The following is a 20,864-nucleotide window of genomic DNA, read 5'->3' as shown; positions in this document are numbered from 1 at the left end:
TGGTGTCCATTATATGCAAGTCAGGTAAATTAACAATACAGTGAGAACAATTACAATGAACACACACACACACACACACACACACACACACACACACACACACACTCACTCACTCACTCACTCACTCACTCACTCACTCACTCTCTCTCTCACTCACTCTTACCTGCAGAAAACTGAAAACCCATCTTTGGAGCCCACTGCTCTAACCTCCACAATATAAGTTGTAACTAATGGCTCACTGTTGCAACATTGGAGGAGGAACAAAAAATAGCAAAATCATCCACAAATAAAGAGTACTGTAAAGGACTCTTTATAGTCGATGTGATACTGTTTACGGCAGTGGCAAAAAGGGTAACCCTAAAAATACTGCCCTGAGGGACATCATTCTCCTGCTCAAAACGATCTGACAGCGAGTCACCAACTTGGATCCTAAAATGCCACTGAGACAAGAGAGACCATATGAAGATCGGAAGGTGGCCACAAAATCCCCACTGATGGAGTTGTGAGAGAATACAGTGTCTGCAAGTAGTATTGTATGCCTTACTGATATCAAAGCATATAACAGTACAGTCATGCTTACTTAGCATAGCCTGCTGAACAGCTGCCTCTAGCACGGTCAGGTTGTCAACCGTGGACCCAAATCTCCAGAATCCACACTAAGAGTGGCTAAAGATTTGCCTGGCCTCTAACAACCAGATCACACAACAGTTAATCATTCACACCAGGATCTTTCTACATAGCTTGTTAAGGCAAAACTACAATAGCTACTGGTACATATGTGGTCCTTTCCTGGTTTGAGAAGAGGTATCAAAAGTGACTCTCTCCATGGGCTGGGGAAGTTACCTGTCTATCATATAAGATTAAAACATTCAAGGGGGATTTCCTTTGATGCTGCTGTCAAATGTCAAAGTATGCAGTACCAGATTTGGCCAATACTGGGTGAGTCTCAGACAGGGCTGATTCCAGCTCCCCCATGGAGAAATGACAGTTGTAAGTCTGAAAACTGTTGAATCTGAAGTCCAGTTTTCCCCTCTATACAGTCACACAGCAGCAACGAAACATCAGATCCTGGCTGCCGTTGGCAGTAGTTTGTGAATAATTCTCCACCAGCATCTGAGCGATGTCTTCGGGCACTGTTTAGGAGACATCCCTGTTTCCATACTGCTGCTATGGGTAAATGACCGCATTTACCAGAAATCCTCCTGATGGCTTCCTGTACTTTCGTGGAACAAGTGGAACAATTGACAGAGTCCACAAATGCTTGCCATGAAATTTTCTTGCTCTCCTTAATTACGTGTTAAGCCTTGGCTCTTGTAACTTGTGAGGTTGTCTGCTGTAGGGTGTCACTTAAATCATCGAAGAGCTACATGCATGTCCCAGATGGCTGAACGGCATTCATCGCTTCATCAATGTACAGATGACCTGAGGATTTTGGGATGGATAAGTCAGCAGCATAATGGATCACTTCCATTATGTGGTTCATCCATTCCTGGATGCTGTTGTGGTGTTCAAACACAGCCATCTGGCTGAACAACTTCCAATTAGCTCTGATGGCCATTCATATTAGTGGCTTCTCTTCAAGTAGTGCTCCATCCAGTAAGTGAAAATGGAGTGGGCAGTAATCACTGGAATGAAGGTTGTCAATGACCTCCCATTGAACAGAGTCTGCAAGGACTGAAGAGCACAAGAGAAGTTGATGGGTGAGAATGGCCCAATAGCAGTGCAGAAATGAGTATGGGTACCTGTATTGAGGATGCACAGCTTGTGAGATGTCACGAGGCTCTCCAAACCCAACCCTGAGGACCAGCAGAGGCCGAGCCCCACAAGACATGATGGGCACTGAAGTCTTCCAGTGTTAGAAATGATTGCGGAATTCGTTCTACATGATCTATGAGAGCCTCAGAGTCTATTGTATCTGGCAGAGGTAGATACAGTGAGTGGGATATAGTACAACCCACTAAGTGTTACTCACACAAGGATTGTGCGAATAAGATTACAATAATTACTGCGGTCAGAGGAGCATTCAAACAATCATTCTTCCCAAGCACCATACATGGATGGAACACAAAGAAACCCTAATAACTGATACAATGGGATGTACCCTCTGCCATGCATCTCACAGTGGTTTGATGAGTATAAATGTAGATGTAGAAACAGTGATCCTCCATCACCCATGAATACTGACAGCAAGTGCCTGCAGGCCAGTAGCCAGGGGGAGAGCTGAGGAGAGATGCATGTTACTGAGAAACACAGCAACCTTTCCCTTGGCTCTGTCCCCAGTCAGATCATCCTTACGGTGAAGAGTGTAGCTCTGTAGCACAGGACTGTCAGTGGCTTTACAATGTGTTTCTTGTAAATTCGGGCACATGGGGCATTCTTGCACCAGCAGTTTCAGTTCCTCCACATGTGTCCTGAACCCATTAATGTTCACTGTAATATGGGAGCCAACTATGATTAGGATTGCACTTTCACTCTGTCTTTCCGCTGGAGAGGGGAGTCTGTACGGGATGGGCGCTCAGTCTTGGGACGAGATGATTGCCCCAGTCTGACATCAAGCTCCATTAGCTCTGCCGAAGAGTTGACAGAGATATCTTCTGGTAAACCTTCCAGAATGTAAGGTCGTGGTCCATGAAACTCTTCAGCTCCTAACGTTTTGCCCAGAGCTATGCTGGACGTCTTCAGAGGGGTGTTTCTCCTCCAGTGAGTCTTGCCGACTGATGGGTCGAACTTCTGAGAGCGACTTATATATCATAGAAAGTGGGCGTGGCCAGAGTTACACGTGATATGCAGAGATAATCTTTGTCAGTGATAAAACTTAACTGTCAATCGTAATCTCGCCACAGATAAAACTGTCTAGCAATTCTGTAGTGCTACTGTCCAAATATCACTAAGTTTATTGGTCTCTTCTTTCCGATTAAAATTATCCCTAGGTTTATATATTTCAATTGCTTCTCTACAAAGCCGTGGGTAATAGTTCGTCGTTGTAGATAAAATTTTTGATTCGGAAAACTTCACTTGATGATTTCCTGACTGAAAAGCATGTTCTGCTACAGCTGATTTGTCTGTTTTCCCTAATCGGCAAAGTATTCTTTTAACCGTGTATTTACACTTCTCTTCGTTGTTCCAATATGAACTTTACCACATGTACACAGAATTTTATATACGCCACTGGCTGATAGAGGAGCACGTTTATCTTTTACAGACAGGAGAACATGACAAATTTTATTCATTGGTCTAATATCATGTTTACTTAAAATCTTTCCAATCTGCTCTGTTACTTTCTTTATCTCTGACAAAGATTATCTCTGCATATCACGTGTAACTCTGGCCACGCCCACTTTCTACTATATATAAGTCACTCTCAGACATCTGACCCGTCAGTTGGCATGACTCACCGGAGGAGAAACACCCCTCTGAAGATGTCCAGCGCAGCTCTGGATGAAACGTTAGGAGCTGAAGAGTTTCATGGACCACGACCTTACATCCCGGAAGGTTTACCAGAAGATATGTCATCCGGTCGTGAAAGCCTTCATACTATGAGTTGACAGAGACACCAGATAGTATGACTTCGACACCACCGGACTGTTTACTTCCTGACTCCATCAGTGGGGGATGCTTGGCCTTTGATTTTTTGTCCTGGGTAGGCTTCAGAGGCACAACGCAGCAGCACTAGATGGTGGACTAGAGTAAACCTTTGATTGAGGTGGGGGGGAGTAGGAATCTCCACAATGTTAGCAACAACACGCTTTTACAATGTTTTGTGAGGAAGTGTAGGCTGTTAAGTCTTCTTGGCCTGACCATAGAGGACCTGTCATGTTTTAATCACCTGTATCTTTCGTCCTTTAAGGAAGACACAGCAGTCCTTACTACATATAGGGTGAGCCCCATAGCAATTCACACACTTTGGAGGAGATGGACATCTGACTCCTCCATGGGCAGCCTTACCACATTTTCCACAAGTGGGTTCTCCCTTACATCCAAGTGAGGCATGCCCAAATTGCTGAAAACAAATTCCTTAGTGAATGATGGGATAAGTTCGCCTATCTCACCTATCACTTTTCGGACCAATTCTGCAGTTTACAGTGTTTCGTCAAGTTGATGCTTTATTTGAAATTGCATTTTGTTGTATCTTCCAGTTCTGTAGTACTATTTTAAGTTATGCAACCATCCAATGCTTCCCTACAAATTACTAATTTCTGCCATGAGGAATTTGATGTGCATAATGCAGTAGATCACTATCATGCATATCCTATAAATTGTATCGAACATCCTTGAAATGCACAAACATCAGTTTTTGTAATAAGTGTGCCCTATCCTCCATGGAAAATCCATAGTTTTTCCTATGCACTACCTGGTCATATTGTAGCAGACTACTTCCTTGAGGTCTCTCTCTCTCTCTCTCTCTCTCTCTCTCTCTCTCTATATATATATATATATATATATATATATATATATATATATATATAAAACAAAGATTCCAAGACTTACCAAGCGGGAAAGTGCCGGCAGACACGCACAATGAACAAAACACACAAACACACACACAGAATTACTAGCTTTCGCAACCGATGGTTGCTTCTTCAGGAAGGAGAGGGAAAGACGAAAGTATGTGAGTTTTAAGGGAGAGGGTAAGGAGTCATTCCAATCCCGGGAGCGGAAAGACTTCCCTTAGGGGAAAAAAAGGACGGGTGTACACTCGCGCACGCGCGAGCGCGCGCACACACACACACACACACACACACACATCCATCCGAACATACACAGACACAATTTGTCTGTGTCTGTGTATGTGCGGATGGATATGTGTGTGTGTGCGAGTGTACACCTGTCCTTTTTTCCCCCTAAGGGAAGTCTTTCCGCTCCTGGGACTGGAATGACTCCTTACCCTCTCCCTTAAAACCCACATCCTTTCGTCTTTCCCTCTTTCCTGAAGAAGCAACCGTCGGTTGCGAAAGCTAGAAATTCTGTGTGTGTGTGTGTGTGTGTGTGTGTGTGTGTGTGTGTTTTATTTATTGTGTCTGTCTACCAGCACTTTCCCACTTGGTAAGTCTTGGAATCTTTGATTTTAATATATTTTTCCCATGTGGAAGTTTTCTTTCTATTTGCTATGTAATGGATGGTATTCCACGTAGGTAAGCAATTATGTTTCGTATCTACACCTCGAACAATGATTTTCCTTTACTATGTTTCACTGGAGGCGGGATTTTGGCTCCCTGTCTGACAATGATGATGAATAACATGGCTCAACACCTGTTTCAATATCACTTTTACTTGTTAATCATTTATCATCATCACTATACTCTTCATGTACATTGCTAAACAAACATACACAACACCACACATTCCATTGACTCATCTTGTAGAAATTCTAATATTTCATCTGCCACTTCTATTTCACCCTGATAATTCCTTGGGTTCCTTTTTGATGAAATGTTAACTTCAACAACTGTTGTCGTCAATATAATGGAATGTTTGCATTGCTTATTGTTGCCACTGCTTTGCTTGGTATAAACATCATTATTATTGTAGCACTATTGTGATTTACTCATCGACTAAGCTGTTCAACTACGCTGCACAGTATCTTGCTGTGCTCATAGCATCATGCTGTGCTTACCATTGGATATCTCTAATCCCATCCCCTATTACCATTAGCAGCCAATAATGTGGTTGCTTGGTGGACAATATGTGGCACGACAAATGTTGTAAACATCACTGGCCCTTTGCGAACTTGCAATCAAGGGGTTCCTTATTAAGAGGCTGTCTCGGATAGCCTGCAAGCACTGCCCCAGCACATTCAACTGTCGATGGTGGATGGGTGACTTGATAAGAGTCAACATCAGCCTAATTGACTTAGATGCATACATGCTCTTTTGCTGCCACTGGACAGACTCTTTGGCTGGACTACATTGCAATGGGCACTAAATCAAGTTGTATCTTACAGTAAACAGTGTATTCTTTTGAGGGGGGTAATTCACCGGCTCTGCAAATTACAAGAATGCGTACAGAGAACTTTGTTGTTAGTGGTAAATTCACCACTGGTACAATATAATTTTGGGTTAGATGATTTTTCTACCTTTGGTTTCCAGATAGTACATGTAGTACGTCAATCGGTCGCCTTACAAGATTTGGGCCCCTGACTATGGTCATACAACCAGCTGTTTGAGAATATGTTGGGTCAGGCAGAAAATTTCAAGGTACACATATCCCTCGAGCTATCAGTAATACTTACATTTTGTTACTCCCACCCATCCCGTTAGCCATGCACAATGAGGTCAAGGCCAATATGCAGTGTAGGCAGGAACTCACCATAGTTCCTCTTATTTTGTCGTGTTGATAGGCCACCCCTTTAGTGGTGACTCAGAAGCCAAATAGCACTGTGCACCTTTGCGTTGTCGTCGTCCCCCCCCCCCCCCCCCCCCCCCACCAATATATAATTCTGCGACTGGAGGATATATTGATGGAGTTTTCAGGTGGCTAGCATTTGTCACACACTAACTTGTGTAAAGCATACCTGCAATTCCTGCTGGACACTGCTTCTCAGAGTTTCTTAGAGCTAATTGCTGGCCCTGATTCAGGAAATTCCTTGTTGCGTAAACTCCATGACAACTCCAATAACATCTGAGCCATGGACTACAAGACAGAGCATCATTTAACAAATCTGCAGGCAGTTTTCCAACACCTTCTCGAAAATGGCCTCTGCTGCAAACTGAGAGAATGTATGCCATGAAGTTATGGAATGGCAGCCAGACAATGTCAACTTCTTGCCATGATATTTTGGCTGCCAACCATTCAGCCATCTTAAGGTGAGTGTTTTATACAGGCATTTCCTAGTTTATCAGCTAACTTTATACTAAACTCTGGTGTGAAGACACATGCACAGCAGCAGCAGCAGCAGCAGCAGCAGCTGCTGCTGCTGCTGCTGCTGCTGCTGCTGCATAAGCATCCTCTGTCTAATTTAGTGCCCTATGCAAATATTCCTCCCCCCATGAACCAAGGACCTTGCCGTTGGTGGAGAGGCTTGCGTGCCTCAGCGATACAGATAGCCGTACCGTAGGTTCAGTTACAACGGAGGGGTATCTGTTGAGAGGCCAGACAAACGTGTGGTTCCTGAAGAGGGGCAGCAGCCTTTTCAGTAGTTGCAGGGGCAACAGTCTGGATGATTGACTGATCTGGCCTTGTAACAATAACCAAAACAGCCTTGCTGTGCTGGTACTGCGAACGGCTGAAAGCAAGGGGAAACTACAGCCGTAATTTTTCCCGAGGGCATGCAGCCTTACTGTATGATTAAATGATGATGGCGTCCTCTTGCGTAAAATATTCCGGAGGTAAAATAGTCCCCAATTCCGATCTCCGGGCGGAGACTACTCAAGAGGATGTCGTTATCAGGAGAAAGAAAACTGGCGTTCTACGGACCGCAGCGTGGAATGTCAGATCCCTTAATCGGGCAGGTAGGTTAGAAAATTTAAAAAGAGAATTGGATAGGTTGAAGTTAGATATAGTGGGAATTAGTGAAGTTCGGTGGCAGGAGGAACAAGACTTCTGGTCAGGTGACTACAGTGTTATAAACACAAAATCAAATAGGGTAATGAAGGAGTAGGTGTAATAATGAAAAGGAAAATAGGAATGCGGGTAAGCTACTTCAAACAGCATAATGAATGCGTTATTGTGGCCAAGATAGATACGAAGCCCACACCTACTACAGTAGTACAAGTTTATATGCCAACTAGCTCTGCAGATGATGAAGAAATTGATGAAATGTATGATGAAATAAAAGAAATTATTCAGATAGTGAAGGGAGACGAAAATTTCATAGTCATGGGTGACTGGAATTCGGTTGTAGGAAAAGGGAGAGAAGGAAACATGGTAGGTGAATATGGACTGGGGCAAAGAAATGAAAGAGGAAGCCGCCTGGTAGAATTTTGCACAGAGCATAACTTAATCATAGCTAACACTTGGTTCAAGAATCATAAAAGAAGGTTGTATACATGGAAGAATCCTGGAGATACTAAAAGGTATCAGATAGATTATATAATGGTGAGACAGAAATTTAGGAATCAGGTTTTAAATTGTAGGACATTTCCAGAGGCAGATGTGGACTGTGACCACAATCTATTGGTTATGACCTGTAGGTTAAAACTGAAGAAACTGCAAAAAGGTGGGAATTTAAGGACATGGGATCTGGATAAGCTGAAAGAACCAGAGGTTGTACAGAGTATCAAGGAGAGCATAAGGGAACAATTGACAGGAATGGGGGAAAGAAACACAGTAGAAGAAGAAGAATGGGTAGCTCTGAGGGATGAAGTAGTGAAGGCAGCAGAGGATCAAGTACGTAAAAAGACGAGGCTAGTAGAAATCCTTGGGTAACAGAAGAAATATTGAATTTAATTGATGAAAGGAGAAAATATAAAAACCCAGTAAATGAGGCAGGCAAAAAGGAGTACCAACGACTCAAAAATGAGATCGACAGGAAGTGCAAAATGGCTAAGCAGGAATGGCTAGAGGACAAATGTAAGGATGTAGAGGCTTATCTCACTAGGGGTAAGATAGATACTGCCTACAGGAAAATTAAAGAGACCTTTGGACAGAAGAGAACCACGTGTATGAATATCAAGAACTCAGATGGCAACCCAGTTCTAAGCAAAGAAGGGAAAGCAGAAAGGTGGAAGGAGTATATAGAAGGTTTGTACAAGGGCGATGTACTTGAGGACAATATTATGGAAATGGAAGAGGATGTAGATGAAGACGAAATGGGAGACAAGATACTGCGCGAAGAATTTGACAGAGCACTGAAAGACCTGAGTCGAAACAAGGCCCCCGGAGTAGACAACATTCCATTAGAACTACTGACGGCCTTGGGAGAGCCAGTCATGACAAAATTCTACCAGCTGGTGAGCAAGATGTATCAGACAGGCGAAATATCCTCAGACTTCAAGAAGAATATAATAATTCCAATCCCAAAGAAAGCAGGTGCTGACAGATGTGAACATTACCGAAGTATCAGTTTAATAAATCACAGCTGCAAAATACTAACACGAATTCTTTACAAACGAATGGAAAAACTGGTAGATGCGGACCTCGGGGAGGATCAGTTTGGATTCCGTAGAAACGTTGGAACACGTGAGGCAATATTGACCTTACGAATTATCTTAGAAGAAAGATTAAGAAAAGGGAAACCTACATTTCTAGCATTTGTAGACTTAGAGGAAGCTTTTGACAATGTTGACTGGAATACTCTCTTTCAAATTCTGAAAGTGGCAGGGGTAAAATACAGGGAGCGAAAGGCTATTTACAATTTGTACAGAAACCAGATGGCAGTAATAAGTCGAGGAGAATGAAAGGGAAGCAGTGGTTGGGAAAGGAGTGAGACAGGGTTGTAGTCTCTCCCCGATGTTATTCAATCTGTGTATTGAGCAAGCAGTAAAGGAAACAAAAGAAAAATTCGGAGTAGGTATTAAAATCCATGGAGAAGAAATAAAAACTTTGAGGTTCGCCAATGACATCGTAATTCTGTCAGAGACGGCAAAGGATTTGGAAGAGCAGTTGAACGGAATGGACAGTGTCTTGAAAGGAGGATATAAGATGAACATCAACAAAAGCAAAACGAGGATAATGGAATGTAGTCAAATTAAATCGGGTGATGCTGGGGGAATTAGATTAGGAAATGAGACACTTAAAGTAGTAAAGCAGTTTTGCTATTTAGGAAGTAAAATAACTGATGATGGTCGAAGTAGAGAGGATATAAAATGTAGACTGGCAATGGCAAGGAAAGCGTTTCTGAAGAAGAGAAATTTGTTAACATCGAATATAGATTTATGTATCAGGAAGTCATTTCTGAAAGTATTTGTTTGGAGTGTAGCCATGTATGGAAGTGTTTGGACAAGAAGAGAATAGAAGCTTTCGAAATGTGGTGCTACAGAAGAATGCTGAAGATTAGATGGGTAGATCACGTAACTAATGAGGAGGTATTGAATAGAATTGGGGAAAAGAGGAGTTTGCAGCACAACTTGACTAGAAGAAGGGATCGATTGGTAGGACAAGTTCTGAGGCATCAAGGGATCACCAATTTAGTATTGGAGGGCAGCGTGGAGGGTAAAAATCGTAGAGGGAGACCAAGAGATGAATACACTAAGCAGATTCAGAAGGATGTAGGTTGCAGTAGGTACTGGGAGATGAAGAAGCTTGCACAGGATAGAGTAGCATGGAGAGCTGCATCAAACCAGTCTCACGACTGAAGACAACAACAACAACAACAACAACAACAACAACAACATGGTGATTGCTCGCACATTGTCAGTCATTTTTGCTAACAAGGGCTGCTGCAAACCCCCCACCCCCCCTCCGATATGTTGTTGTTGTTGTTGTTGTTGTCTTCAGTCCTGAGACTGGTTTGATGCAGCTCTCCATGCTACTCTATCCTGTGCAAGCTGCTTCATCTCCCAGTACCTACTGCAACCTACATCCTTCTGAATCTGCTTAGTGTACTCATCTCTCGGTCTCCCTCTACGATTTTTACTCTCCACGCTGCCCTCCAATGCTAAATTTGTGATCCCTTGATGCCTCAAAACATGTCCTACCAACCGATCCCTTCTTCTAGTCAAGTTGTGCCACAAACTTCTCTTCTCCCCAATCCTATTCAATACCTCCTCATTAGTTACGTGATCTACCCATCTAATCTTCAGCATTCTTCTGTAGCACCACATTTCGAAAGCTTCTATTCTCTTCTTGTCCAAACTAGTTATCGTCCATGTTTCACTTCCATACATGGCTACACTCCAAACAAATACTTTCAGAAACGACTTCCTGATACATAAATCTATATTCGATGTTAACAAATTTCTCTTCTTCAGAAACGCTTTCCTTGCCATTGCCAGTCTACATTTTATATCCTCTCTACTTCGACCATCATCAGTTATTTTACTTCCTAAATAGCAAAACTGCTTTACTACTTTAAGTGTCTCATTTCCTAATCTAATTCTCCCAGCATCACCCGATTTAATTTGACTACATTCCATTATCCTCGTTTTGCTTTTGTTGATGTTCATCTTATATCCTCTTTTCAAGACACTGTCCATTCCGTTCAACTGCTCTTCCAAGTCCTTTGCCGTCTCTGACAGAATTACAATGTCATTGGCGAACCTCAAAGTTTTTATTTCTTCTCCATGAATTTTAATACCTACTCCGAATTTTTCTTTTGTTTCCTTTACTGCTTGCTCAATATACAGATTGAATAACATCGGGGAGAGGCTACAACCCTGTCTCACTCCTTTCCCAACCACTGCTTCCCTTTCATGCCCCTCGACTCTTATGACTGCCATCTGGTTTCTGTACAAATTGTAAATAACATTTCGCTCCCTGTATTTTACCCCTGCCACCTTCAGAATTTGAAAGAGAGTATTCCAGTCAACATTGTCAAAAGCTTTCTCTAAGTCTACAAATGCTAGAAACGTAGGTTTCCCTTTTCTTAATCTTTCTTTTAAGATAAGTCGTAAGGTCAGTATTGCCTCACGTGTTCCAACATTTCGACGGAATCCAAACTGATCCTCCCCGAGGTCCGCATCTACCAGTTTTTCCATTCGTCTGTAAAGAATTCGCGTTAGTATTTAGCAGCTGTGACTTATTAAACTGATAGTTCGGTAATTTTCACATCTGTCAGCACCTGCTTTCTTTGGGATTGGAATTATTATATTCTTCTTGAAGTCTGAGGGTATTTCACCTGTCTCATACATCTTGCTCACCAGGTGGTAGAGTTTTGTCATGACTGGCTCTCCCAAGGCCGTCAGTAGTTCTAATGGAATGTTGTCTACTCCGGGGGCCTTGTTTCGACTTAGGTCTTTCAGTGCTCTGTCAAATTCTTCGCGCAGTATCTTGTCTCCCATTTCGTCTTCATCTACATCCTCTTCCATTTCCATAATATTGTCCTCAAGTACATCGCCCTTGTACAAACCTTCTATATACTCCTTCCACCTTTCTGCTTTCCCTTCTTTGCTTAGAACTGGGTTGCCATCTGAGTTCTTGATATTCATACACGTGGTTCTCTTCTGTCCAAAGGTCTCTTTTAATTTTCCTGTAGGCAGTATCTATCTTACCCCTAGTGAGATAAGCTTCTACATCCTTACATTTGTCCTCTAGCCATCCCTGTTTAGCCATTTTGCACTTCCTGTCGATCTCATTTTTGAGACGTTTGTATTCCTTTTTGCCTGCTTCATTTACTGCATTTTTATATTTTCTCCTTTCATCAATTAAATTCAATATTTCTTCTGTTACCCAAGGATTTCTAGCAACCCTCATCTTTTTACCTACTTTATCCTCTGCTGCCTTCACTACTTCATCCCTCAGAGCTACCCATTCTTCTTCAACTGTGTTTCTTTCCCCCATTGCTGCCAATTGTTCCCTTATGCTCTCCTTGAAACTCTGTACAACCTCTGGTTCTTTCAGCTTATCCAGATCCCATGTCCTTAAATTCCCACCTTTTCGCAGTTTCTTCAGTTTTAACCTACAGGTCATAACCAATAGATAACGACCAGTAATTTGTGTTGTTTGTGTTGCACAAGTCTGAAGACTTTTGCATTTGCACTGATAAATGGCATCTTACTATTGTTATAGCATCTTACTATTGTTCCATTTCACCTGGCATCTAACTCAAAGGTGGAATGCTTCTTGTGTATGTTCAAGACTCTAATGAAACAAATCTATGTCTGCCTCGTCCCAAGACGGTCCAAGTCATGTTTTCTGACTACGTACTGGACAATACCAGTTAATACATGTAGTCGGGCCGAACTTTGCATGGGTCCCAGCTGCAGGGTTCTTTGAATTTGTGCACCGTAAGTCACACGTCTGGAGCATTGCGCTCCACCATGTTTTCCGCGTCCTACCTTCGGCCGCAGAATAGGCTGACACCGGGGCTAGGTCCCATGTCTGCTGCAGTGGAGCCCAAGGAATTTGAACTGGTACCCCTCTTTCCCTTGCTTGCCAATGCTTCAGTGTTCAATCCCCTGGTCAGGAATCTCATGCCCTCTTTGGCCTAGCAACAGATGTAGAGGTACAAACTGCACCATTTTCAGCCCTATGTGGATTTTTCAATGAGGAATGATTTAGTATTTCTACAAATGGACATAGAGATGGATACAGAGGAGCTGGCATTCTTATTGCAGCGCAATAGTGAAGAGGGCTTGCGAAGCTTGGCATGGGCAGAGTCACCTTTATGTCTTTACGTGTCAGCAGCAATATACCTGGCCTGAGAGTTCCAATGCTGATTTCAATGCCCTGAAGACTGGACCTTCACCTCTTGCAGTGCTTCAGTTCTGTGTGCTCAATTGTCAGTTGCTCACATTGGTTGCGTGTTGTGTTTTCCTCCATACTTGATCTCTATGCAGTTGTTCAGCGTGTAGGTGGCCCACCGTTGGCTAGTATAGTATGTCAACAGCAACTCTCCACAGTTTTGTCAAGCCCATGCTAGTACCAACAAGTATTTGATTAATTTAGTTTAAATTGTGTTTGTTGTTGTTGTTGTTGTTGTTGTTGTTGTTGTTGTTGCTTTTTTTCCCAGAAGGCATAAAAATGTTTCATGATTCTTATTATTCTTAATTTCACTGTATTCTTAGTATTTCATAAACAATCATTCATTAAACAATCAGATTAGAATAGTGCCCCAAAGTACAAGTTTTCCTTCATTATGGAAACTGTGGTTTTGTGTAAAATTTGATGATGAAACGGAAAATGTGGCGCTGGTCATGACATCAGCTACTTCCCTCAACAGGCCCATCAAGTATTCAAAAGGTGCCCATCTAGTTATGTATTCTGCACAAAATACAGTAAATATCGTCTCTCTTACGGGGCCAGATCCAGTGTTTCAACTTAACCTATCCAATGGGCATGAGGCATTGTGAAAATGACGCATGTGACCGGGTCACCTCACACGGTCCTAAACCACAATATAATATTAACAACAAGGAAATGTTTCGATATCTCCAGCCCCTCTTTCATGTGTCAGAGAGACATTACACCGAAAAAGACAATATTAATAGTAAGTAATATTAAGGAAATTATTGGTATTCTTTCTTTAACATTCTTCTCTTCTCCAACAAATAAATTACAAATGAAACAAAACAGTATAATCAGATATAAATGACTAGGTGGTCATTCACAAAAAAGGATATTACATACCACTATATTTCTAAACACTAACCTGTCAACACCTGCTGTAAGTTTTCTGAGATACGAATGAAATGACATGTGTTTAACATTCTGCTCTTTAAGATAAGCCTCATCAAATGGTTCCAGAGGTGAGCAATGCACACAGCAAGCTTTTGGACCATGGCGACAACTGTAAAAATGTATAAATTTAATATCAGAGCATATCTAATATTTTATTAGTTACAAATGCCATAAACAATTTTATGTATTTTAACAGAAACACTTGTCAAACAAAGTACTCGAATATAATATTCCGAGTCTCAGTAAGGGGTTATTATAAAATGACAGTTGTGTGTTAGTTTAGTCAACCACTTAAAGTTAATATCATTGACAAATTACCGTTGTCAGTTTTCTGACATTAATGATTTGAAGGGAAAATGAAAAGAACAAAAAGATTTACAGAAACACCAGGAACTGATACCGAAGTATAGCAAAGAGAGAAGCTTGAGCTTGAATATTACCCCAAGAAATATAAAATGAAAGTAGATCATTACCTCACCAATATGTAAAGCAAGCATCGTCGGTAGTAAATTTCATGATGATTTACCATTGTGGAATGTTATGCTCATGAGTGAACTCATGAATCTTAGGAATTTAATGAAACTAAAAAATTAATGGAGCAAAATAAATGAAGGGTTCAAAATATGCAACTAAACTGGAAATAAATAATGAACAAAAGTAATCTCCAAGTGAAAGATATTCTTGTCTTAAGAGATGGCATTAGTCTAGAACAGTACTTTTTGTAAAACATAGGCATCAGATGATGTAAGAAAATATAGCTAATATAAAAATGCCATCAAATTCCAATGCAAATGGCAGACTGCACACCCAGTAATGACAACAGAGAGTCATATTATCCTCCTCCCCAAACACACTTACATGCAATATCAGGTGCACAAAAAGGATGGAGAGAGAGGATCACGAGCCATGAAAAATGATCCGTTATTACATTGTTCATTTAAATGTGATGTACAACACTCAGGTACCAAAAACAGCAAATAATACAAACAGTAACGGTCAAAAAAGTACCCTAAACTTATTCCCCATTGTGATTTGGGCAGGAATAGGTGCAAATTGAAAGAATAAGAAAAGTACTTAATAAAATTCATAGCAGCTGATACAAAAATACTAGAAACATCATTTGTGGCTACACAATAATGAAAAGTTTACAACTTTCAGTGCTGTTTTGTAATTTCAGAACAGATTGCAGTGGAATAAAAAGCACACTATAACTGCACAAGGGCATTAATAAACCACTGGTTATGAATGGCACAAGATCAGCACAAATTAAAACCTACAAAATTTCATAGTGCACAACACATCTAATGAAAAATTCTCTAAGAATAGGAATAAATAACTGATGACTTTATGGTGGACAAATTTTCACTCAACATCAGTTGCAATTACAGAAAAGATACATTTAAGAAATTATACTAATTTCAAACAGCATAAAACAGTGAATAGAAGAAGCATAGTGAGTGATTCTTTATTTAAAGGTAAGAGTGTTGACAAATTCTGAAGGGTCAGAACACTGATACGAAAGGACGCCTGTAAAACATTTTACTATTTTCTTCTCACATGTTGCATAATCTAAAAGTCAGTACATTTGCCATTAAGAGATCATAAATATACTGGCATACTGGTGCATGTGTTGTCACTAATTTATGAAAATAATACTCATAAAATAATACATTTAAACTTCTTATTAGTACACTGAACTTTAGGAGACAGTTTAAATAACACAAGTTACTTGAAAAATTACTTTGCATTACTAGAGGAATCAGTAATTAGAAAAACTAATTCTGTAAATAGGTCTCATATGCTCTGAGTCCCAAAATATTCTTAACAACATGTTTGTGATTGTTCACTAACAGCCTCTCCATTCACAATGGTGGCAAACATATCTCATTGTGTATTCACATTGTCTGATATGTTGTCTTCAGTGATGAGAATCATTTAGTGACATATGGTGCTGTATTAATAAAGCTCAACAGTAAAACAAGCAAAGTGATATACACTGTCGTCATCAGTGGATGAAAACAAGCAGAACAGTTGATTGATACTTTGTTTCCAGCTAAAACAAATATTTCCACAATTCAACCTTTGTTACAAAGTTTTATAAGGTTTTTGAATTTCCTATGTCAAGTTTTTTTAGCATCTCCTTACATTTGTTAACAAACCTGTCTCAGACGCCAGTCACATTATGCATAATGCATCAGGAACAGATTTTTTCACAGCTAAATTTATATGTAAAATGAAATGCAATGCAGTCTTTGATGTGCTTAACGCACTTCTATCTTACAGAATGCAACAATGTTTTTTGGAACAACTGATCTTGGTCGACCTGCACGCAGTTCATAACCTACGAAAGCACCACAACAAAATTCTGAAAAACCAACTGTAGAAAGTCTTCTCTAAAGGCAATTGGTTCCCAAAAATTGAACAAAGTGATGTGAGATTACACTATTCAGTTGGCCTTTACGAAAATCATAAAAATTATTCAATGAAGGGCTTCATGTAAGATTTTCGTTTTCTCACAGCTCTGTTTTTTTCCCCCTCGTTGTAAACAAACTATATGGCGAATTTCTGAGCTGCCATTGTTTTAAAAAAATGATACATTTTAAAACAAGAATAACATCACATCTCAGCAGTGCCATCTTAAAAGAACTTAAAAATGCAACCCTTGTAATTCCAGCAAAATGATTTGTAAGAATTCTGCTAACTATTTGTGAGCCCACAGTAGCTGGCTTCGAACAACAGTTTCTTTCAATCTGTACTATCATGAACAAGGATAGAAGATTCTGTGAGAAAAAAATTTATAGCCTGGAAGTAACTGTAAACTGTTGTTGTTGTTGTTGTTGTTGCGGTCTTCAGTCCTGAGACTGGTTTGATGCAGCTTTCCATGCTACTCTATCCTGTGCAAGCTTCTTCATCTCCCAGTACCTACTGCAACCTACATCCTTCTGAATCTGCTTAGTGTATTCATCTCTTGGTCTCCCTCTACGATTTTTACCCTCCACGCTGCCCTCCAATACTAAATTGGTGATCCCTTGATGCCTCAGAACTTGTCCTACCAATCGATCCCTTCTTCTAGTCAAGTTGTGCTACAAACTTCTCTTCTCCCCAAACCTATTCAATACCTCCTCATTAGTTACGTGATCTATCCACCTTATCTTCAGCATTCTTCTGTAGCACCACATTTCGAAAGCTTCTATTCTCTTCTTGTCCAAACACTTCCATTCATGGCTACACTCCACACAAATACTTTCAGAAACGACTTCCTGATACATAAATCTATATTCGATGTTAACAAATTTCTCTTCTTCAGAAACGCTTTCCTTGCCATTGCCAGTCTACATTTTATATCCTCTCTACTTCGACCATCATCAGTTATTTTGCTCCCCAAATAGCAAAACTCCTTTACTACTTTGAGTGTCTCATTTCCTAATCTAATTCCCTCAGCATCACCCGACTTAATTCGACTACATTCCCTTATCCTCGTTTTGCTTTTGTTGATGTTCATCTTATATCTTCCTTTCAAGACACTGTCCATTTCATTCAACTGCTCTTCAGTCCTTTGCTGTCTCTGACAGAATTACAATGTCAACTGTAAACTATGTTGTGAATAATGTGCGATTCGCCATGAACACACCTTTAGAATCCTCTACCATATCACAGCCTTACATAAGAAATGTATTTAATCATTGAACTAAGTTTCAAAATTTTCAAGCACCTGTCAACATTACACACTACTCACAGTTTATCATCCCGTTTACGTTGCACCTTCCCATCTAGTTTCCACAGCTGCTGATCAACTTCATCTTCTTGCAGTGGCACCACTGGTGTTGTCAAGAGTGCAATATTCTGACTGGGAGCAGATGAAGATTTCTCGGGATAGTCATCAATCGGTTCATCGTGGGCCATACTGTTGCTGCTGCCAGGTGACGGCTCTGACCAAAGCAGTGCTCCATTAAGAGGACACATATAAACCATATCACCATGGCGCAATCCACTTGAACGAATGGTTCTTGAACGGGAAGAAATAAGTTCATCCTTCCTCCCACGTTCACGATAAAGAGCAAATGTGTATCCACTCAAACCAAAAGCATCATGCACCTAAAAGAAAAGAATATTATGTTTGTACCAACTTGCACTCTGTTCAGAGAGAAGCATGAAATTACGTGTGAAGGCATAAAAATACTTAAACATTCAAAACACTTTGTCAATTGTAAAATTAATGTTAAACTGCAGGATCAAGACATGATAATTACATTTATTTGATACACAAACAAAAATGTTGTATTTGAATGCCCTGAACAATACTGCACACACACACACACACACACACACACACACACACACACACACACACACACACACACACACACACACAGAGAGAGAGAGAGAGAGAGAGAGAGAGAGAGAGAGAGAACTGTCCCATAGTAGCCAAGCAGTATTTCTGTGCATTTAATACAACATAAAACCACTTCAGTAGTTTGGAGGTTAAGTGCTAGACTACACTGGTCGATCCTAGGATTTTTATCTGTCACTTATCACTTCTTTCACCTCTGGCAATGTTCGAGGGTCTGAAAAATGGTGTGCTGCATCATGGTTTGGAATCCACATTAAATTGTTGGTATCCATATACCTGGCTGAGTTAGTCAGTTCAAGGGTTGGCAAAAGACATCAAGCCACCTCCAACAAGACCATACCTAGTAAATCACTGTGGTGTTCAAAATAATCTTTGGATTGATGACTGCTTTATCTATTTAAAGGCTTTCAGGGCATTTTGTACACTACTGAAATGGTGGGTACCACGATATGACAATGAACATGCATCACATTAAAAGGATATTACAATTAATGGTGTACCTGTTAAACACAGATAAACAAACGGTGCTCATGTGCAACAGTGATTTCTTGTGTGGAGTGACAGAAGAGCAGTGGACAAAAGGGAATACAGGGAGTTCCCCTAGCACAGATCATTGTGATGAGTTAAATCTGTGTGCAAGAGTGAAACCCCAAACCCCGATTCCTCTGCACGAAGTTCTCTTCCTTTTCAGCCACTCATTGACTAACTACATGTTTCAACCCGCAACTGCCTAAGCTTTAATCTACAAAAAAAAGGTCAACAGGGACACTCTCAAGACACTATGAGATCTCTAGAGAATGAATATATGAGTGATTTCACATGTGGAATGACAGAAGAGCAGTGGACAACTGATCACAAATGTTCAACATAGCATATAACCTGCCAACAGTAAGAGAAGTGAGTTTGATTTATCCTAGAACCATATGTGGCTTTCATCCTACATACCAGCCCTCTGGAGCATGTAACTGAAAAGTTGATACACACACAACTTGTAAATGAACCTTCTGTAATGTCACACAGACCTTTACATCAGCACATGGCATTCAGTTAAAAACTATAAATATGTAACATTCCTGTCCAATCACACATACAAGTCGGAACTTTTTGGGGGCTAGAAAGACTAATGTGTATTTTTTTAATGCAAATTATTTCATCAGTAACAGAATGGTGAGACGTTCATGATAATTTCATGTAAGAATTTTCAGGAAAAGATAAATTTCCTGTGAACACATCTGAAAAAAATTCCAAAAAGAGTTTTAAAAATACGCTACTGCTGATGGAGCTTTTGTGCTAATGTAAAGCTCTAATAGAAGGCAAAGAGAGAACTTATGCCAACTGCATCAATAACAATATTGTCCTATAGTCCACATGAATGAAGAACAGCATTTAATATCAGAACTTGAGACAACATAAATCTGCCACAATACAACCATAGCTATTTCACTGCAGATATGAAAATATGCCATACAACAATGATTTTTCTTTAATAGCGTTATGGACTTTGCAACAAACCATAGCACTCTTTGTAGATGCGAAAATTGCAATTACTTTTTGTCTATAATCTTCTCTAATTTCTCTTTTAAAATAATAGTGAAACAATCTCAGTTTCCTCAAAATTTTTATTAACGCTACTTTTAGAAGTTATTACTACATTATTTGGTACTCAGTCATCTGAGGTATGTTCTAATTCAGACCATAGTTCCTCTAAGTGTGGCATTTGAACTGAAAGTTCCTGTTTCCTCTACTAAGTATTATCTTAACAAAAATGTAGCATCTGACACACACTGCACCATTGCTACATCATCTTTCAGCTGCCCCTTTGGTTAAGTTGAGCAGGCTTTGTTGTGTTACATATCACTCTGGAAGAGGATGTATATCACTAAGTCTCATTAATGACAAATGATACCTTGCAAACAAAAAACTACATATGAGTTATTACACAGGACAGCATAACTAGTTCACATTTATTTTTTTATCCGCATATGGAGAACCATACTAAGGGAGACTGCACCTACATGTGGGGAACCATACCAAGGGACAATGTGTGTCTACAAGACGGCATGTTGACTGCAGTAACGTTGCAAGAGGAGGAGTCTGAATCATCAGCCTGTATTGGAAAAGCATGTTGTTCTTGGAATAAATACATGGGACAATGACAGAGGATGTAATGTGACTCAAACAAATGAACTTTTGATCGAACAGTCATTCTAAATTTTTTGATCTATGTAAAAACTTGTATGTACTGATTTCGAGTTGGATGTTCTGAGTGGAAGTACGCTGTTATTGGAAGATTATTGTA

The 20,864-nt window shown here is 40.3% G+C and overlaps 1 protein-coding gene across 1 annotated transcript in view; it reads right to left on the bottom strand.

Moving 5' to 3' along the window:
- The window catches only part of LOC126335456 (nuclear protein localization protein 4 homolog), a 296,607-nt gene that overhangs the window by 200,819 nt on the left and 74,924 nt on the right, over positions 1-20,864 (bottom strand). The window contains exons 3-4 of the mRNA XM_049998748.1: positions 17,951-18,309; positions 14,186-14,323 (exon numbers count right to left, since the gene is read on the bottom strand). Of these exons, the coding sequence (XP_049854705.1) occupies positions 14,186-14,323; positions 17,951-18,309 (497 nt within the window). The remainder of the gene's footprint in view (positions 1-14,185; positions 14,324-17,950; positions 18,310-20,864) is intronic.

The sequence above is a fragment of the Schistocerca gregaria genome, chromosome 2 (genome assembly GCF_023897955.1).
Source record: "Schistocerca gregaria isolate iqSchGreg1 chromosome 2, iqSchGreg1.2, whole genome shotgun sequence".
Lineage (NCBI taxonomy): Eukaryota > Metazoa > Arthropoda > Insecta > Orthoptera > Acrididae > Schistocerca > Schistocerca gregaria.
The sequence above is the reverse complement of the archived record's forward strand: the minus strand, read 5'-3'. Positions and strand labels throughout refer to the sequence as shown.